We start from the raw sequence: 22,113 nt of genomic DNA on the forward strand, positions 1-22,113 counted from the left end.
AAGAGACGCTTAACATCAATAGTCATTAGGAAAATGCAAATAAAAACCACAGTGAGGTACCACTACTTTACCTATCAGAATAGCTACAATTAAGGTTACCATTCTAAAAGTTGACAACGTTGTGAAGCAAGTGGAACTCTGATATACTGCTCTTGGGAATGTAAAATACAGCCACTACTTTGGAAAACACATTGGAAATTATTCAAAAAGCTAAATATATACCTACCTACCATATGATCAAGCCATCCATACCAAGGTATTTACCAAAGAGAAATGAAAGCATATGTCCAAACAAAGACTTGAACACACATGTTCCTAGTTTTGTTTATAACAGTTAAAAACTGTCTATCAACAGATGGAAATAACTGCCCATCCACAGATGAATGGATGTCCATCAAAAGATGAATAAACAGGCCCCGAGCGGTGGCTCACACCTGTAATCCCAGCACTTTGGGAGGCCAAAGCAGGTGGATCACGAGGTCAGGAGATCGAGACCATCCTGGCTAACATGGTGAAAACCCGTCTCTACTAAAAATACAAAAAATTAGCCGGGTGAGGTGGCAGGCGCCTGTAGTCCCAGCTATTCGGGAGGCTGAGGCAGGAGAATGGCGTGAACCTGGGAGGCGGAGCTTGCAGTGAGCCGAGATCCGACCACTGCACTCCAGACTGGGGGACAGAGCCAGACTCCTTCTCAAAAAAAGAAAAAAAAAGAAAAGATGAATAAACAAACATTGGTATATACATACAACGGAATACTACTTAGCAATTTAAAAGAGATTAACTACCGATAAATGCCACAATTTCAATAAGTCTCAGAAGAATTATGCTAAGTGAAAGAAGTCCAACAAGAAGTGTATACTATAGTATTCCATTAGAGTAAAACTCTATAAAATACTGACTAATCTGTAGTGACAGAAAGCATATCAGGGCTTGGGAATTGGGGGAGGCGGATGGTATGTGGTGGGTATGAGAAGGAGTTTATTCAGGGACAGAAGGGACTTTTAGGTGCCGTGGATGTGTTCACTATCTCAATTGTACTGATTGTTTCATGGGTGTATATAGATGTCAAAATGTATCAAATTGTATACTTTAAGTATGTGTAGTCTATTTCTGTCAGTTTTTCTTCAATAAAGTTTAAAAAAAAAAAAAAGAAGAAGCAGCAGCAGCAGCACCAGTCGGGCGCGGTGGCTCACGCCTGTAATCCCAGCACTTTGGGAGGCCGAGGCCGGCAGATCATGAGGTCAGGAGATAGAAACCATCCTGGCTAATACGGTGAAACCCCGACTCTACTAAAAACACAAAAAGTTAGCCGGGCGAGGTGGCGGGCGCCTGTAATCCCAGCTACTCGGGAGGTTGAGGCAGGAGAAACGCTTGAACCTGGGAGGTGGAGGTTGCCGTGAGAGGAAATCATGCCACTGCACTCCAGCCTGGGCGACAGAGCGAGATTCTCTCAAAAAAAAAGCAGCAGCCGGGGCTCATCTTTTTCACTTCTACCTTCCAGCCACAACTGGACACCCCTGCCAAGAGGGGTTGAGGGCATGTACTTCCTAGAAATGCAGCCCAAACAGGAGCCACTTCCACTCTAGGCTGGACCTCCAGCAGTGTGCTCTTCGCCCCAGCCTGCAGACTTGAACGTGTCAGTCTTGTTCTTCATTGTCCCATCTCATCCCTCTCCTCAAAGCCTTGGGGTAATTCCCATTGCCTTTAACACTTCCCACCCACAAGGCGGCCTGGTCCGGACTCAGCAGAGGGATAGTGAGGGTGAGCTGAAGTAATAGGAATCATCTGGACTCATCTGCAGCCACCCTCTTTCCAATCACCACAAGGAATAATGGGCACAGGAAGCTTTGGGGCTGTGGCTCTTGGGCAGAGTTATGCAAACCCAGTTGGCAAGAAACACTGCTTTTGTTCAAATAATTATTTTTTTAAAAAAAAAATCAGCCCTCTTATAAACAACTCAGAATGTTTTCACCCTTGGGAAACTTTGTGGATGGATTCAGAAACTGCCTCTGTAAAAGGAACTCACTGTAATGGGGTAAACCACTGGAACAGGACCACCGTGCTGGCGAGTGGTTTGCAACTTGCTCAATGAAAGCATGAATGGACCAAAGTCTCAATATTTAAAAAAAAAAAAAAAAAAAAAAAGAGCTTAAAATAGCCTTCTAGCCCTCATTTTAACAGAGTCCCTGCCCATTCAGGGATTTTCATAAATAACCCCACAATTAATGACGTGTTTATCAGCAAAGCCACTCACCTGAAAATATACAGTGGTTGATGTCCTCTCCGGGTCTGGAGTTTATTTTTAAGACACAAAGACTTAGCCTAAAGATGAAAATAGAGCAGCAGTACTCAACTAAATTTGCAACCGGTTTCCCCAGCAGCCTCAGGTATAACCTATTTGGAGAAGAGTTCAACCTGAGGTGACAGAGGAATCTAGCTTAACAAACAGTTCATGATAATTTTTGTTTTTAATCAAAATTAACCCTTCTCTCTTGTAATGCTACTGTTGGAAGACAATTACAGCACCTAGTAAGTGGACCTTCTCTTATCAGATGTATTTTTGTGTGGCATTATATCTAGAGCATAGCATGTGATTATTATTAGGTTGGTGCAAAATTAATTGCTGTCTTTGCCATCACTTTCAATGGCAAAAATGGCAATTAATTTGTGCACGAACCTAATACATGGGGTTCATGTACTGAGTGCGACCTTAAAGCAGATCCTGTAACACTTCTGTCCTAGACTTTTCCATTATATCTCATTGCATTTAGAATTAGAATGGAATCAAAACGCCTCAGTGGAGCTTACTGGGCCTCAATGAGACCTGACCTGATCCCAACCCACCTCACCACTGTATTCAGGCACATCTGTTTTCATTCAGGCACATGTGTTTTCTTTGAGATTCTCACACATCCCAAGATCTTTCCTGACCACCGTCCTTGACCATGCTCTTCCTTTTTGTCCCTCTTTTTCTCAAGGCCAGCTCTTCTCATCTCCTAGGTTTTGGCTAGAAAGTCACCTATGAAGCCATTCCTTTTCCACCTTCTTGTCACTGTCCTCCACCTGTTTAATTCTTTCACAGCACATATAACCAAGCTTTGGAGATGTTTAAAAGGGTCTCTTTCATTAAAGTGCAAGTTCTATAAGGCCAGAAACTGTGTTTATTTATTCACTGTTTTATCCTCAATGGAAAGTATCCTTTGTCTACTGTCTACCTGAAATGCTTGGATTAGGAGGTGTTTCGGATTTATGATTTTTCAAATTTTGGAATATTTGCATTATGCCTAGGTTGAGCATCCCAAATCCAAAAATCTGAAACCCACAATGTCCAAACAAGCACTTCCTTTGAGCATTGTGTTGGTGCTCAAAAAATTTCAGATTTGGGAACATTTCAGATATCAGATTCTCGGTTTTGGGACGCTCAACCTGTATAGGTACTGGCATATAGTAGATGCTCAGTAAGTTATTGTTAAATATTAAATGAATAATGAATCATATTCTAATTCATTTCCACCACCCTTTCACCCTACCCCAAACTCCAAAGCCCAGTTCCAGCATCCTTCCTCATTCATACCTTCATTCTTCTTCTTTCCATGAAATCTTCTCTGAGCTTCCCATTTTTTCAGCATTCAAAGACAAACCATAGGAAGTGCCAGAGGCATGCCTGGACCATAACGAGTGCTCTATAAATACAGCCACATTGGTATCACCATGATCACTTCTTCCAGTGTAGTCCTACAGCTCTGTTTCCAGGACATCAGTTTTTCCCTTCCCGCCTTCTCAATTTTTCACATATCTCCAATACCATCAAATTTACTGTGCTACTTTTGATGTAAATTATTTTTGTTTGACATAATGTCTTTCTTCTTAATGTATTTTTAAAGGAAGATTTATAGAAATTAAAACCCACTGCACTGACTATAAGAGGGAACAATTAAAAATAAATAAAACAATAGGCTATTTTCTTCTGATTTTTTTCTTTTTTTGAGACAGAGTCTCACTCTTTCACCCAGGCTGGAGTGCAATGGTGCAATCTCAGCTCACTACAACCTCTGCCTCCCAGGTTCAAGCTACTCCCCTGCCTCACCTTCCCAAGTAGCTGGGATTATAGGCATGTGCCACCATGCAGGGATTTATTATTATTATTATTATTATTATTATTATTATTTATTATTATTATTTTTAGTAGAGACGGAGTATCACCAGGTTGGCCAGGCTGGCCTTGAATTCCTGACCTCAAGTGATCTGCTTGCCTCAGCCTCCCAAATTGCTGGAATTACAGGTGTGAGCCACCACACTCGACCTTGTTTTCTTTTTTTAAGGGAGATTAACAACTGTTAGAGATATGATAACACTATTCTGAGTCTTTCTCTATGACACAATTAGAAGGACTGAAAATTTTTGAATGACTTCTTCACTCCGTGCGTCATTAGTATTTAAAACCATAACTATGTCCATCTAAAATTACCCCCACATATTACTATTCAGACCTTTCTGTTCTATTGTGTTGTTACTAATACTTTTTACTTGGCATTTGTTGTTCTCTACCTGGATTGGCTAATTACATGTTTATATCCGTATCTCATCCCACTGTCTTATTTCTCTTTATATCCTCCAGGGCGCTTAGGTCAATACCTTATACAGAATATATGTTCAATGCAGTTTAAGTTGAATCTAATACTTACAGTTTTGGACCAACTTGGTCAAAACTTCAAAATATGTTTCCAAACTTCAAAATACTTTTTAAAAGATATACATTGAGAGACTGTATTCAGAATCGCTTCTAATTCCTCTTTCCCTCTGCCCTTCTGATTTCCTATAGATACGTACCTAAACCATCTTATCCAGGCCACTGTGGTTAAATGTCATATAAGCAACTAGGAAAAGGGCCTAGTACAAGAAATGTGTTCCTTACACACATGAATACACCTGAAACAAACCCTTTAATTTATTTATTTTTTTCCTTTTTAACTTGTATTTTATTTTATTTTTTTTCTGTTTCTTTTTTTGTTATTATTATTATTATACTTTAAGTTCTAGGGTACATGTGCAAAACGTGCAGGTTTGTTACATATGTATACATGTGCGATGTTGGTGTGCTGCACCCATTAACTCGTCATTTACATTAGGTCTATCTCCTAATGCTATCCCTCCCGCCTCCCCGCTCCCCATAATAGGCCGCGGTGTGTGATGTTCCCCTTCCTGTGTCCAAGTGATCTCATTGTTCAATTTCCACCTATGAGTGAGAACATGCGATGTCTGGTTTTCTGTTCTTGCGATAGTTTGCTGAGAATGATGCAAACCCTCTAATTTATAAGTGAAATAAAAGCCAAATAAAACCAGAAAAAACTGAATGTGTGATTTATTATGTTTAAGATTGGTTTATAAGGCTTAAATATATCTGTCATAGTTAACAGTTAACAGCAAATGAAGGCAACTTTACAAAATCAGTGTTTCCATACAGTACAGGACTAAATGTGGCAACTGTGCATTGGAAAATTACTATTTCCTCAATGCAAATATCAAATCTGCAGCACCCTTTGGAAGCTTCCACTAAAAACTCAAGCTGCAGTATTTCTTACAAGCTCTACTCAGAACACAAGGCTACCTAAATCAAGCATTAGAGAGAAACAGTGGAGTCATTCAGGCATAATATGTCAGATTTGGTACAGGATTAAAATACTAACATTTTTAATGTCCTGGTTTCAAATTAATAAATACAAAAACAATATAAAAATATACAACCAGTTGATAAGACTGTACTGCAGCTGCTCAGAAAGTTAAATCTCACTCTCATACGTATGCAGGTATGTCTTGAGTGTCAGGATTTCTGGGTAGCTGCGGCTGGTCTTTCGGAAGAAGTCCAGGCTGGTGAGATGTTCAATGTCACGCACCCGAGCTGTGTGCATCTTCATGAGTTCTTCTACCCATTTCGACTCATCCTCTGAGCTCTGCAATGGAAACAGAACGAAATCAGAATCAGAATTTTCCAGAGGAGTTTCCCCAAATGGTCAGTTTACTCCAAGTCCACAAATGACCTCTGTGCACTCTTGCACACAGAGCCAATGCATGTTGATCCTTTCTGGCCTCCCTGCCACTCTACCGCATTCCTATTGGTAACGTGCCACAAATACCTGCCCTTGGCTGCAAACATTTTCAACAGCAATTAACTGTACCAAATAAACGAGACATGTGGTGTCAGAGGGCATTTGACTCAATAGGTTCTCAGAACATAAATCAAAATTAGGAAAACCAAAGGCCCTAGAGAATTCCGTAATTTGTTTCTTTTCCAAGCTGTCAAATTGCAATATTGAGCACAGAGTACAAGTAATTTGGAATACGCTTCTGCTTCCCAAGGAAAGTGAAGAACTTAAGCCTAATGCACAAAATTATGTGTGTGTATTCCTAGTTTTTCAAAAGAAACTGCTGTATCAACTACATCATCTACTAGAATGCATAAATTGCTATTTGAAAAATGAGGTCAACTCGAAGCCGCTCAGCTGATACATCTGGCACTTTGGGGCCCAAGAGGCCAGACTTGGAAATGAGGCTGTACTATTTTTTGGCTATGAGACCTTGGTCAAGCTACTTGACTTCTTGAGACCTCAGTTTCTTCCTTGGTTCACAAGGATAATAATGCTTACTTCTGCAGCTCCCTGGGAGGTAGAGAGGAGAGGAAGGAAGAAGGGGGGGAGAAAGGTAAAGCAAGGAAACGTGGAAGAAAGGAAGTGAATCTCTGTCCTAGCTGCTTGCCAAAAACTGCCCCACTGACACAAGTTTCAGATGAAAGACATTCAGACGTCCTACATCAAACAACTTATTTCATGTCTAACTTGAAACTAAAAGGTAATTCAGGGGAAGCCGTTCTTTGCATCTCAAAAATAGCTTCTTTCATTATTGTGGGAAGTTAAGGGAAAGAGTGAGATCTGAGAGCCCTGTGAATATGGAGCAGTGTCTACTTTCATTAGCAGACATTGAGCGGGAGGGCCTTTGCAAGTAATTCCATTCACAAATGCCTCTGGAATTGCAATGGCTTCCAAGAGCCCTTCTACAAGTTGAAGGGTGGCTGCATGTCCCAGGTCTGGGAATATTCAGACATGCCCTCATCCAACTCTTTACCACTAGTGGTCTCAATGAACGATCCACCAAAGCCCAAGAACCTGCAATGGGCTTTCTCGGAAAGCTCCAACCCACACAGACCTGGACAGGGAACTGCAGCAGCTTGTGCCAGTGCTAAATATGTTCCGGGAGGGTGTTGGTTCAGGAAGCTGATGCCTGGCCATCTCAGGCGAAATGAAGAAAGGGGAAGAAATTGCTTTGCAGGCTGGGGAGGTAAGAATTTTAACCTTCATGTCCCACCCTCCTAACCCAACCTAACCAAGATCTCTGCGATTCACAGGAAAGGAAAGACCTAAATATAACTCTACCCACAATGGTACTGACCAGTCCTCAGTGTGACCCTATAATTAACGAAGTAGGAGGTCTCCAGATGGGTCAGGACCCCCTCAGAGTAAGCAGGGCAAGCATGAGCCTGTATTTTGAGAGAATTTTCATATTCAGCTCATTTGTTTGATTTTTCAATGGTCAGTCAGTCCAATTTTTCTTTGTAAACGCAGTCATTTGAATGTGTGGACAGGGGTGAAAAGGTTTTTCCTAATTTAAATGATGGCTAGCTGGGATTATAAGAATTCTGCAAAAACATCTGTCTTTTGCTATTTCTTTCCTTGGGAAGTGATTTGCCAATTTCGCTGGAGAGGCAGTCTCTTCCGGTTCTCACACCCTGAAATCTGTTCTATAATTCATCACTAGGAAATACTAGCTATGTGGCACGTGAGGAAAGTATCTTCTGCCTTGATATTAGCTGGCCATCCACAGAAGCATTCGCTGATGAAGACTGTGCTGCAAGATGCAAAAATAAGACAATTCGAATAAAAGTACATGAATGCCAAAGTAGGGAGGATAGGAAAGACTTTAAAAATAAATCGCTTAGAATATTAATGCAAACAAAAGCACAATCCATGAACTTGCTTACTGTCTTCCTCATTCTGGACATTTATTCTTCACCTGTCTTTTCTCCCTGACTTTCTCTCCAGGTTTCTGAATTCAAGTCCCAGCAGTCTTCAGGTAAAATTCACAGCAAGGACAGTTTCTACATGAACAGGTGAGCCTTCAGCGAGAAGCATGCTGGCTGTGAACTCTATAAGAAATGCCTTCAAACTCTGTGCAGAGTCAGGAACCAGTAGGGAGAGGAAAACCTGTGAGGACTTCAGTGGATTTCATTTTTCAGGCATAAAATTTAGATCAATTATAGAACATCCTTTGCACTGAGTTTAGAGCAGTATTTTTTAAAACTCCCCATCACCAAATTCCTCTAATGACCGAACTTGAATATGTATTCCCCAGGAATCTAGGTACACCTTAAATGACCTGCTATACATGTGAAATACCTTTGTAGTCTTTTCATCTCAGAACTGTATGGCAATTTTTATTTTTACCCCATAATACAACTGTCTAATGTTTTGCAAGAATTTCACCTCCCCACAAGTTTCTAATAAAATTGAAGCTCAGAGAATGTAGATCATGTTATACGGAGGCACTACATCCACCTGGGGCTCTTGTGGTTGTAAACAACCAAAATTGAGAGGGTCAAGCCAGTAAGTTGATAACAGCTTGTCTCTCACTTGCAGTTTCTACATTTCTCTACCACCCATTCCATCATTTATAAAACCCTATGGATCCTTCAAGTATAATATTGTTGTCTTCCATCCTTCCTTTTAGATCTCCAAGACCACAATCCCAGTTCAAGTTCTCTCTTGCCTCACTCCTGTGAATTTTGCCAAAGCCCTTTGAGCACCATGTTTGGCCTCCTCCATTTCAAATTTATCTTCCTAAAGCAGAGCCTAAAATGTTGCTCTTCCAACTAAACATTTTCCTTGGGTACCTAATGCCTGAATAGTAAGAAAAAATTCCTAAAGTCCCAAGGTTCTACCTTGGAAGTCTGATAAATTGGAAAGAGGATGGGCTCTTGGAGTCAGAGGTCTTAAATCTAAAGCTCTGCTCTTCTGCTGACTAACCAAGTAACCAAACATACTTTCCCCTTAGTAGCTATAAATTTCTCAACATTTAACAAAAAGGCAGGGGAGAGATCATATATATACATACTTGCCTCATACTGTGACTAGAAAGAATATATAGAGAGGACCTGCACAGAATTGGATCACAACATGTAATCAATAAATGATAATAACTACTACTACTGCTCTTACTATCATGACTGCTGTTGTTACTATTACTACTACTACTTTTTTAAAATTTGAATCCAATTAACTTTTAAAATCTTTTCTCCCACTATTTGCCCTCGTTTCTAATATTCAGGCAAAACTTAATTCACTTTCTGGGATATATTTAAACTTTCTAATCTTCTTCTACATTCATAGCCTCAATCTTCACCCATAATTGAAGTCACAGATCAAAAACTATCTTGCCAACAAAGCTGATCATCTCTATTGAAGCTTATGGCTCCTTACCTTTCAGTGTTGCAATTTCCATATGTGTTTTATTTGTTGACCCACTCTGTGGGCTGCCTAGGAATAGTGACTATGTCTAACACTCTTGTTTCTCCTAGACTACCTTATACAACTTAGGAATTTGAGTAGTACTTGTTGACTAAAGATTATCTTCTGTAGATTACATCTCTACTCCTTCTATCAAGTGAAATAAAAGCACAGACTATTACTTCTAAAATCAACCTTTGAGCACAGACTTTCCATCAGATTAAAAGGACCTGAAGATTTTTCTATTTGTCCCTGAGTGCCAAGTTAGTACTGAGCCAGAGGCATATAGCATGGCTCCTGTCTTCCTCCCTAGTGTTTTCATGATGCTATCCTGCATCCCAGCTGTCTCCCCATAGGATGAGTGAATCAGGAGTCATCTGTGCTATCTGAGAAAAGCATGACTATTACACCTCCATCATAACTAGTAGCAAACCTGATTGGTAAGGTATAGATTTCTTTCTTGCTTGCTCTTGCTGTGTGTGTGTGTGTGTGTGTGTGTGTGTGTGTGTGTGTGTATGTATTAAAAAGTTTTCATTATGGGCCGGGCACAGTGACTCATGCCTGTAATCCCAGCACTTTGGGAAGCCAAGGTGGGTGGATCACCTGAGGTCATGAGTTTGAGACCAGCCTGGCCAACATGGTGAAACCCCGTCTCTACTAAAAATACAAAAATTAGCTGGGCATGGTGGTGCCTGCCTATAATCCCAGCTACTTAGGAGGCTGAGGCAGGAGAATCACTTGAACCCAGGAGGTGAAGGTTGCAGTGAGCTAAGATTGAACCATTGCACTCCAGCCTGGGTGATAGAGCTTAAAAAAAAAAAAAAAATTCAATATGCAAATTTTCAAACATCCAGAAAAGTGAAGTAATATAATAAAGTTTCATGACCTCTTACCAAGTTTCAACAATTATCAAAATTTTGCTAGTTTCGACTTTTTTTATATAAAATGTTGTCATTCTCCACTTTCTTTTGTAAAATGAAAAACATTTGGACACTTATTTCTATTTCTCAAAATCTTACACATTGATAGAATTATGTTAAATGCACACATACATTGAAAAATAAAAAGCCATTAGAAGGCAAAGTTCCTATGTGTTAAGCAAAATTCTGTTTGGTTCCTTTCTTTTTCTGTTTAGGGTGAATGCTTTATAATAAGTATGTTCTAGTTCAATGATGGAAATACAAAGTAAGAAACGAAGGTGAACTATGGAAGCAAATCCTAAAGGACTCTCTCTGTAAACTCACATTGCAGCTCTCCTCGTTGTCAGGCCGGTGAGGCAGGATGAAGGAGGACACGGAGAGAGGGCCATCACACTTGTCGGCAGGCTGAGTGAAATCCAGACAGCTGGTGATGATGCTGTAGTAGTGAGTTGGAACAGGAATGGAACTGCCTTCCACGTACCTGAAACAGGAAGGTAAAACGGAGTCACAGTTGATGAGCTGATGTTGAAGCTTCCTTTTTTAAATGGTGACCAATGAATATTGCCTGAATCACTAAAATTAATCCCCATTCAATTGAATCATTTTTCACTTCTAAGCACTAGCCCACTTCTATGTCTTTGAAGATAATGTTTTCTTTGCCTGAAATCCCCTCACTCCTCAACCTGGCAGAGTAAGAAAGATATTCTAGGCAAAGAAAATGGCTTGATCTAAGAATTGGAGACAGGTAATGGTGAATAGACCAATGCGGTAGAAATGAAAGGCTGGAAGAGTCAATAAAAGCGAAATTATGGTGGGTTCTGAGTGCCGGGATGTGGTAGTAATGCTTTGTGCTAGGGAGTGTCATTAATTATTAGATCCATGTTTCAGGAAGATAACTTTCCTAGAGTTGTATAAAACGGACCACAGGCAAGAGACATTAGAGCTAGGAGAATAATGACCCTTTCAAGCTACAATGAAATGCAGAACTTGATACAAGGAACTCATTTACCAAAGGAAGTACTAAGGACTGAGTGCTAATGATGGACCTAGAGGTATAAAAAATATTTTCCAGTACAGATCAGTACAGAAATTCATAATTCCTTGCCTGGTTTTCTATTATCTTAATTTTATTCAGTTTTCAAGTATTAAAATTATGATTGAACTACTAATTTTGGCTAATAATGATCAGCAATAAAATAAATGTGCAATTTACACAAAATTTCTCTTCAGAATGACTGGAAAAGCAGTAAGATAATGTCTAACTTATTTATCTGTATTTATAAAATAGCAATTTATTCTGTAATTATCTCTAAATCACAGTTAAACCCTCTCTTACATTTTGGGCTGCTCTCTGATTGTTTCATGCTTGTATAAAATTAAATAACAACATTCTGAATTTGTCAACAAATTGTCAACAAATTTGTTGACAAATTCAGAGTGTTGTTATTTAATTTTATACAACAAAAATACATCTCAATCACTCTAAATCTTGCCTTCTCCACTAGACTGTGGGGTCCCTTATGAGCACAGAGAATGGCTTTTATATGCCCAACAGCACCAAAGAGACAGAGACAACCAGATTCAATCCAAGTCCATACACACTTTCCTACTGAGAGGTACTGACTCAGAAAATCTAAGGGATTCTTAAGTCCCACCCAAATAATGAAGACAAGTGGGAATGGTCATCTTCCCATTGAAGAGCTGTGGAAGAAATGACTAAATAAAATTAAATTCTTTGATACATTTTTTTCATAGAACAAAAAAGTACATTTATTTACCACAAAACCCAAAATTCCATTCCAACCACCAATGCCCATTTAATCAAAAGAATTTAAAAATTCAGACTGGCCGCAGTGGTTCATGCCTGTAATCCCAGAACTTTGGGAGGCTGAGGCGGGTAGATCACTTGAGGTCAGGAGTTCAAGACCAGCCTGGCCAACATGGTGAAACCCTGTCTCTGCTAAAAATGCAAAAATTAGCTGGATGTGGTGGCGCATGCCTGTAATCCCAGTTACTCAGGAGGCTGAGGCAGGAGAATCACTTGAACCCAGGAGGCGGAGGTTGCAGTGAGCCGAGACCACACCACTGCAATCCAGCCTGGGCAACAGAGCAAGACACCATCTCAAAAAAAAAAAAGAATTGAAAAATTCAAAAAATTGAAGGGGTGTCATCTCTTTTCTAGTACATGAATATTTGAAAAACTTCTTGAGTGAGATCTTGGGACTTAAGACTCACACAGAGTAGAAATGAAAGGCTTACTGTTTTATTTTGTCCTCTGTGTCATGTAAGCCATCATAGTCATAGTCGAAGATTGGCCCACTTATCACGTTAACTCCATTTCTTTCGGAAGCATATTTCTTCACCAATACCCTTTGGAAATAATTCCAGACCCCTGTGCAAAGACAAAAATTCCAAAAATCAATTCTTCATGAAGAAAACTCCTTACTCTGGCCAAATTCTCTCTAGGATGCAGGCTACGAGCCAAATGTCACGAGCCAAGAGACAAGAGAGCTGTCGTGATTCATGAGACGAATCCATTTTATGTCATTACCAGTGTGTGTGTCATTTACAAACCAGCAAAGGGAACAATGTAGAGCTATGAAACAATGGTAGGGGAGTTTAACCTAGTCCGAAAGTCAGGAAAGGATTCCCAGATGAAGAGGCTCCCAAGCTGAGATCTGAAGCATGAATAAGTAGGTGGTGTTTCCCAAGCAGAACATGCCAGGCAGAGGGAACAGAATGTGCAAAAGAGGAAGCAAGGTATTTCAGAGTAGTGAAAATAAGGCCTCACTCTTTCTTCTCATCCTTCATATCTCATCAATATGCTAGTTTCCAGGTTTAAGCTTTACCCCTGACCTTTCCTGGAGCTCCAGACATGTTATCCAACCACCTACCTCCTAATGCACTGGAATACCTAATATTCATGTCAAGCAAAATATTATCCAAACGGAATTCTTAATGTTCTTTCCTAATCCTGCCCCAACCCTCGCCTTCTCCATTATAATAATGGCTCTGGCACTTACCCAGGTGTTTGGGCCAAAAGCCTAAGAGTCATCCTTGCTTTCTCTCCTTGCTATAGACACATGTGAACAATTCCTGTCAGTGCTGTCACCAAAGTACATCCCAATTATCCCAAATCTGACCACCTCTCATCTTTTCTCTGCTCTATCCTGGTCTAACTTACATCCTCTCTGAAGTGAACGATCACACCACAAAAGACTACTCCCTGGGCTCCCTGTGAAACACTTACTTCCCTTGTACCTTGTAGCCCACTCCCCCATATAGTAGACGGACGGATCCTTTCATATCATAAGTCAGATCTTCTCTTTCTCTTGCACATGCACACACAAACACACACACACCCCACCCATATCCAACACTCCAGATTATTTTTCATTGTAATTAGAATGAAATCCCAACTCCCCACCATGGTCTTTGCCTACCTCTGTGACTCTACTTCCTACCCCTTTCCCTATCACGCACAAGGCTTTCTTCCTGTCCCCTAACTTTGCCAAACTTATTTCAGGCTAAGCTTTTGCACTTGCTCTTTCTTTTGTCTGAAAAACATTACCTGATCTGTGCATGTCTGCTTTCTCCTCTATAATTCATTTCTCACTTTCACTGTCATCCCCTGCAGAGAACTGCCTTGTCCCCTCTGCCTCTAATTTCCATAATGGCCAACAAGAGAGGCAGAATGGAAACGGAGAAAAACAAGAGAGTAACAGAAGACAGGACAGGCAAGCAATGGGTTGGTTCTGAAATATTAGATCAAATTTGCCATGCTGTCTTCAACATGGGGGTCAGGAGCTTCTGGCTGTTAACCCCTCTTCCCTCCCCTTATTAAGAAGCACCTGGCCATCCTTCTTATAGTGATTCAATTGCTCTTCATGCCTTCTGAAACTCTGAAAGACAGAGCAGCCCACAAGAGCCAAAATACCTTAGATAATTATTTGTAGTCGAGAAAGAAGCCAGACAGTAAGAAAGGTTATTTCAAATGTTAACTTAAGCATTAAGAAAAGACGGAGAGGGCGAGAAGGAAAGAAACAACAATGAGAACAGTCAAAAGGCCAGGCCAGCAGAAATGTGGCATGTGAAAAAACCAATCCCCTCATGAAGAACAGCAAGCTCTCTGTGAAAGGCCTTTTCCACACCAGCCTCAGGGTGGTACCGTGTGTTGCCTTGATTACCATTTCCATTTGGTCAAGAAAACACATCAATAAAGAATAAAGAAATCCAGGGAACCCTGATTTGCGGAAATTAAATGAAGCTGCATTCTGTGTAATATTGTGATAAATGTAACTATGTGAGTTTCTGAAATGCTTCTCAGTTGGGTCTGAGAATAAACCAAGAAACCTTTTAAAAGCATACTTTAATTTTTCACTCATAAGCAATAAATTCTATCTTTGAATAACCCTTCATTTACTCACTAGGACATCAAATAAACATTTTCTTCTCTAAACCGTGTGGTCCTTTTCACCAATGTTAAGCTGTGGAGGCCCGCCACTGTAGCTGACACTCCGCAATCACCCATTCCTATTTTGAGACTCCCTTTCGGCCCAGAGAGATCTGTAACACAGCCTGAATCTCCTCCATCAAGTGGAAGCACATAGAGGTGCTTCCTTTTCCTACCTTTCCCATAACGATGTAAGTTCCGTTCACTGCAAATGTACCGAAAGGTGGTAAAAGCTACTCATAATGCTTACTCTATCTTTGAACACATGGATAGATAAAAGGATGGGTGGATGGATGGATGGATGGATAGATGAATGATGGATGGAGACATAGATGAATATTTAACAGAAACAAAAAATGCAGTGCTTTCGCCATTGGATAATTAAGTCAGAAATCCATATAAACCTTAGAGGTCATGCAATTATATCTCTTAATTTTACAAATGAGAGGTTTAATGACATGTCTATGATCACACAGCCTGTGGTCACACTCCAGGAACTTGGCTTTTTGGGCCCGAGCTCATTGTGCCTATACAATTCTTGACTTCACTAGCATCAGGAAATATTTATGTCAGGTACAAAGAAATTACAAATGTTGAAATAAAATAATTGGTACAGGACTAAAATCATCTGAAATAAACACTCTGATGATTCAGAAGACCTTTTTGGCTCTTGCTGGGTTTCAGGGCCAACATTCAGAATGTGTCATCACCCCAAGAGGAAGAGGTGCTACTGGCTTTTACTGTAATGCTCACAAATAAATATAGATGCTGTTAAATATCAAGTGGCCTTCAGAATATAGTGAAGATCCTTTTTAACATTAAAATAAGAAGCATTGAAATAAAAATAACAACCAGATGAGAAGAAAAACACAAACTTGAGTTAGTTCACTTTCTACCATGCATGACCTGTGGTCACTTTCTGTGATATCAATTTCTTAATTATAAACCAGGGATAAACTACCAGCCAACCTTCCTCACAGATTCAAATTTTGGATCAACAGTAGAAAGTTTACATGAAAGGTCCTCAAAAATTATAAAGGTTAAACACATGAAAAGTATTCTTATTAAAATGAACAGAGGTAGAAAAGGTAAGGGGTAAATTTAGAAATATTTATTTTCATAAATAGCAGTGTATTAGGTGAATATTGGACTTACGTTTGAAAGCAGGATACATTGGAACCATATTGGTTACAAGGAATGCATCATATTTAGCCTCAGGTGAAGAGCTCAGATCTAAACATTAGGAAAACAAATAGTATACATTGCTTACCAAAATCTACATCAGTTAAAAAAAAAGCGTTGGGAGGCCGAGGCGGGTGGATCACGAGGTCAGGAGATCGAGACTATCCTGGCTAACACGGTGAAACCCCGTCTCTACTAAAAATACAAAAAATTAGCCGGGCGAGGTGGCAGGCGCCTGTAGTCTCAGCTACTTGGGAGGCTGAGGCGGGAGAATGGCGTGAACCCGGGAGGCGGAGCTTGCAGTGAGCCGAGATCGCGCCACTGCACTCCAGCCTGGGAGACACAGCGAGACTCCGTCTCAAAAAAAAAAAAAAAAAAAAAAAAAAAAAAAAAAAAAAAAAAAAAAAAAAAGCGGGGGGAAGGGAGCAAGCATTTTCTTAAATGGTCCAAACAACATGAAGAAATGAATCTACTCCTTTATTCCTACTCCTAACTGCCTTATACAACATCTCCTTACTCCCCTCCCACTCAGTCTCTTCTTCACTCAATAGCTCTCTCCCAAAAGCCATTTGCAATGTTTTTTTCTTACCATCTACTTCTTGAGTCTACCAACATTATGTAAAATAACTCCTTGATTTCATCAGTGCCATTTAGACTTAAAAAAAAATCATCAAGGTAATGAGAGATGGTTTAAGGGCTTCAGATTTTTTTTTTTTTTAAATATGGAATCTTGCTCTGTCACCCACGGTGAAGTGCAGTGGCCTGATCACAGCTCACTGTAGCCTCAATCTCCCAGATTTAAGGGATCCTCCCACCTCAGCCTCCACAGTATCAGGGACTACTGGCGTGTGCTACCAGCTCAGCTAATTTTTATTTTTAAATTTTTTGTAGAGACAAGGTCTTGCTATGTTGTCCAGGCTTATCTCAGACTCCTGGACTCAAGCAATCCTCCCACCTCGGCCTCCCAAAGTGCTGGGATTACTTTGGGATTTCAGTGTTGGCTCACGCCTGGCCTCAGGTAATCTTAAGAGATCCCCTCTACAGTATTACATAAAGGACTGGTGTCTTAATGATTCACTGTTTCCTTTTCAGATTCTCACTTAAAAATGTAAGGCGGGGACACAGAAGATTCCCTTGCACATTAGAATTGCCCTGGAGAATTAGATTTTTTGAAAGCGAGTCACTTTTCGGCTGATTTTGGAAGGATCCCATAAAAGTTCATTTATATAATCTTTTGAGCACCCTCTCTTGAAGAAAACCCAAGCCACAGAAATTCTAAATACCAAGATTGCACAATGTGACATCCCTCTAAAGGCATCAGATCTTGATACTCTGTAACTTACAAGGAGGAAAGAGGAATCCATAGGACATCTGCTTATCATTTTTGTAGGCCAAACAGTTCTGACTGAAACTTGGAGAAACACGGACATCAGGCCGGACGCAACTGGTCAGATGGTCAGGAATGCCGGAAACCTCAGCCTGCACGGGAGTCAGAGGCACTCAGCAATGCCGTGGCTCTGTTATGAGCAGCCGAAATCAAAACCCCTCTGGCTTCTCCTATAGCTTGTATTCTGACAGTCGGACTCCTTTTTAAATTTTTTATATTTGATAGTCTGACTTCTTTTTAAAAGTTCTTAATTTTAAGTACCGTAAGTCACAAATTTTCAAATTTTTTTAATCAACAGAACTCTTTATCAGTCTTAAGTAAAACAATATAGAAAGCAGAACATAAAGCAGAAATCCCACTGTTGAAATAATAAATAGAATCTCATCAAAGATAACTTATAAAATAACCCTCTTAGAAACAATATAGACATATCTCCTCTAAATAGACCATGTATCTATATGTATGTATTTGCGTGTGTATAGAATGTACAAAAACATACATATGTGTACACAGTACAAATAAACAACAAATTGTGTTTGGGCACTAGAAGTGTTCTCCTCCTTTGTATTAAAATATTTAAAATATGCTTCAACTGCCAAGTAACATTTTCTAATTCCTGATATACACCTATTTATCTCATCTTCATCAAAACTGAAACCCCCAACATAAAACTTTTATTAAAAAACAAACCAGGGCCAAGTGTGATGGCTCACACCTGTAATCCCAGCACTTTGGGAGGCTGAGGTGGGCGATCACCCGAGGGCAGAAGTTCAAGACCAGCCTGGCCAACATGGTGAAACCTTGTCTCTACTAAAAAATACAAAAAGTAGCCAGGCATAGTGGCACACACCTGTAATCCCAGCTACGCAGGAGGCTGAGGCAGGACAAGTGCTTGCACCTTGGAGGTAGAGGTTGCAATGAGCCAAGATCAAACCATTGCACTCCAGCCTGGGTGACAGAGCGAGATTGTCTTAAAAAAAATAAATAAATAAAAATTCTTGATGGTCTAGAATTCTGTTTTTATAGCTTTTTCTTTCAGCACTCTAAAAAGACTATTGCACTGTCCCAGCACTTTGGGAGGCCAAGGTAGACAGATCACCTGAGGTCAGGAGTTTGAGACCAGCCTGACCAACATGGCAAAACCCCATCTCTACTAAAAATACAAAAATTAGCCAGATGTGGTGGTGTGCATCTGTAATTCCAGCTACTTGGGAGACTGAGACAGGAGAATCGCTTGAACCTAGGAGGCGGAGGTTGCAGTGAGCTAAGATCCTGCCACTGCACTCCAGCCTTGGAGACATAGCAAGAGTGGGTCTCAAAAAATTAAAAAAAAAAAAAAAAAAAAAAACAGATGCTGATAGTGGGGGAGGTCGGAGCGGGGTGGGTGAATATGTGGGAACTCTGCACTTTCCACTCAATCTTGCTGGGAAATAAAATATGCTCTTAAAAAATAAGGTCTATTAAAATAAATAAACAAACCTTGGCGGTTTCCGTAACTATTGGGCAATGACTTAGGCAGAGTAAGAGAAAATAAAAGAATGAGTGATCTCCCTTCAATGTTTAACATATTCCCATGCAATTACCAGAACACGGAATAAAGACTAATTCAAAATATCTGACAATAAATCCAACATAGGATTTCTCTCATTAAGAAAAAATAAAATATTTTCTAAGACAAAATTCTGTTAAGCAAGGAATCATTGTATTAACGTGAGGAATATAATAAAATAAAGAATATAAAATCCAATGTTCTCAACGACCTGTTTGGAAACAGTATATGATGTCCAGAGTGGCATTAGGAATATTTCACTATAACCACTTTCAAAGTCAGTGTGATATAAGATATCATATCTAGTCCGATAAAGCACTGCAGGCCGCCCGTAGAGGAGGTGTCTCTCTAAGAAAGAAAAAAAATAAACTGTGTTAGATGTGTATTAAATTTTACATCAAACGTTAAAGAAATACTGGAAGAGTCAAGTTCCCTAAAATGTGCTAGCTTACTTATTAATAATATAGAACCTTCTCCTTAATTTAATCAAGTTAGTTTTCCTAACATTTTTGTGGATTATCTGATCACCTAAGCATGGGTCAAGCCTTACAGTTATCAAAACCATAATGTAAATGCTGTATTTACGTAATGCTTTTTTTAGCTGAACTAAATTTTAGTTCAAATTTACAATTTGAACAGAAAGGAAACATTATGTAATACATTTTGAAATGATTCAGCTGAATGGAAAGCCAATAGGATTGGATTTTTGTAGAATTAATTATTTTGACCCCTGAAGAGGCTTATCGGGTTCATCAATGATTTAATTAAGAAGAAGGCACACGTTGATCATTATATGCGTACTGCAACTCAAAGATGCATTCCTTCAGCACAAAAAGTGAGTAGTAATGAGCATTTAAAGTAAGCAGCTTTGTCATACAGAGGAAAACTCTTTAGGTAAGGACTTAAAGGAACATGTATAGATAAAATAAGTGGGCATTCAAGAGGGTCTTCTAAGTACAGAAGAGGGAAGTTCATCAGTTACCAAAGAACTCAGTTAAGACCCCCAGTGCAGATTCAGACCTCCAAAGGAAAGCTCTCTTCTTAGGAAAAAAGGTCTGAAGCTTCACTCTTTGCAGAAGACGAGATGAGAGTTCAGTATACAAATCTTCATTCCACACTCTGCAATAAATACCTGGAGCTTGATCTGCCCACTTTGGATAGGCTAAAGTCAAAACTTCCATAGATTCTTGGAAATTTGGGGCCCTACAGACCAAAATATTTAGAGATTGAGGCTTAGGCAATTCACAATTCCTTAAGTGATAAATTTTACAAAAATTTCTTGTACTACTTTTTCTACTAGAGAAAATCAGTTCTGAAAAACACTTATTAAATAATGTATACATGTTGCTTTAATTAAAGTCTTACCATTCTATGCAAGTAATGGAGAAAACTCTTCGTAGAATTTTTGCAAGACCCTCCCAAGTAGAACTGCGAATTTGAGACAAAGCGGCCCACGCTATTACAACACAAGCCTGTTCTGGCTAGTTTGGCTGCTCCAGCATTGCAGTAAATGTAGAAGCCTTAGTTAAGCTGCCAAATTTGGGGACCCACCCCTAAGGATTAGAACATAATCTGACAATATTAAATAAATGAAATATAATAAACAAATAAAATGCCAGCAAATCGTAACAGTAGTACTTAGGGGCAGTAAAACAACCCAGACTTTCCTTCAAAACTCAAACCAAACCTTTTCTAGGTTCAAAATTTCCATTAATGTTTTCCTTGTTTTCATTTCTGCTGCCTCTGAATTTCCTGGTTTCAGCTGGAAGCAGAAGTATCAAAATTCTTTGAGAAGCTATTCTCTTTTTATCATTTAAGTTTTCATGGTTACCACACACAGTCCTCCAAACTCAAATTCAAGCTTGGTGTCTAATCTATTCCATTAGGGGACAATAAAATAGCAGCCATGTTCCCATATGCAATACCCATCCCTAGAGCAACCACTAAACAAGACTCTTGGACAATCTATAGTCTCCACTAATTCTGGCTCTTCCTCTAAATTCTCCTCATTTCTAAGCAGTCAATGTAACACTCTATTCCACAAAGGCTAATATATTTGCAACACTCTCTTCACAATTGTTGTTAGCAACATTACACTATCATATATGCTATTTCCTTTCTCTCTACCAGAAATAACTTCTCCAGTCTTTGCCCAGTCTGTCACCTGTTTCCTTCCAAATTTATCGATTATTCTTCCTCATCAAACATTAAGCACCTTGGTTGTGCCAGACCTTGGTTGTGCCAGACCTTGGTTGTGCCAGACCTTGGGTTGTAGAACGGAGGTACTGGGCAAAGATGATTAAGATAGAGCTCTTACCCTCAAAGAGTTCACGAGTCAATGGGAGAGACAAACATGGCACAAATAATAGATGCCGTGTGGTCTGCACCATATCAAAGATAGTTACAGAGTGTGATGGGAAAGCAGAGGATGACGAATACTGGAAATGGGGTGGAGGTGGCATCAATAAAGTCCTTTATGGAGCACATGAAGTTAAACCAGGCTGGCCCCATATTCCAGTTTTATGCCTGTTGCCCTAGTATAATTGTTAATAGTGTCCCCTTTCACTTTCAAAAGTGTATGACAAATATTCAGCCCTCATGGAAGAGACATGAAGAGGAAACGGCAAGGGGGCCAAGATGGGTAGAGATATCTTAAGATTCATTTTCTCTGCTGGGCATAGTGACTCATGTCTGTAATCACCGCACTTTGGGAGGCCAAGGCGGGTGGATTGCCTAAGGCCAGGAGTTTGAGACTAGCTGGCCAACATGGCAAAACCCTGTCTCTACTAAAAATACAAAAATTAGCCAGGCACGGTGGCACGCACCTGTAATCCTAGCTACTCGGGAGTCTGAGACAGGAGAATCGCTTGAACCCAGGAGGTGGAGGATGCAATTAGCCAAGGTTGTGCCACTGCACTCCAGCCTGGGTGACAGAGCGAGGCTCTGTCTCAAAAAAAAAAAAAAGGTTCATTTTCTCCTGAAAAGTTTCCTCAATAAAGCTTCTCCATCTCTACTCACTGTACTGCTCTACATATATAGATTCAACTTGCTTCAGAAATTTGGGTTCT

At 39.8% G+C, this 22,113-nt stretch overlaps 1 protein-coding gene across 16 annotated transcripts in view; it reads right to left on the reverse strand.

Moving 5' to 3' along the window:
- Nucleotides 1-5,345: 5,345 nt before the first annotated feature.
- The window catches only part of ENPP2 (ectonucleotide pyrophosphatase/phosphodiesterase 2), a 124,924-nt gene continuing 108,156 nt past the window's right edge, over nt 5,346-22,113 (reverse strand). For 8 of the 16 annotated variants that reach the window (XM_015145919.3, XM_015145918.3, XM_028852884.2 and 5 more), the window contains 7 exons: nt 20,733-20,807; nt 19,257-19,393; nt 17,453-17,588; nt 16,083-16,160; nt 12,734-12,866; nt 10,799-10,955; nt 5,346-5,951 (listed from right to left, as the gene is read on the reverse strand). In XM_015145919.3, the coding sequence (XP_015001405.2) occupies nt 5,781-5,951; nt 10,799-10,955; nt 12,734-12,866; nt 16,083-16,160; nt 17,453-17,588; nt 19,257-19,393; nt 20,733-20,807 (887 nt within the window). In that variant the 3' untranslated portion in view covers nt 5,346-5,780. The remainder of the gene's footprint in view (nt 5,952-10,798; nt 10,956-12,733; nt 12,867-16,082; nt 16,161-17,452; nt 17,589-19,256; nt 19,394-20,732; nt 20,808-22,113) is intronic. The other 8 variants (XM_077943964.1, XM_015145920.3, XM_028852886.2 and 5 more) reach the window with 1 other exon arrangement.

Source organism: Macaca mulatta, chromosome 8 (genome assembly GCF_049350105.2).
Source record: "Macaca mulatta isolate MMU2019108-1 chromosome 8, T2T-MMU8v2.0, whole genome shotgun sequence".
In the NCBI taxonomy this organism is placed as follows: Eukaryota; Metazoa; Chordata; class Mammalia; order Primates; family Cercopithecidae; genus Macaca; species Macaca mulatta.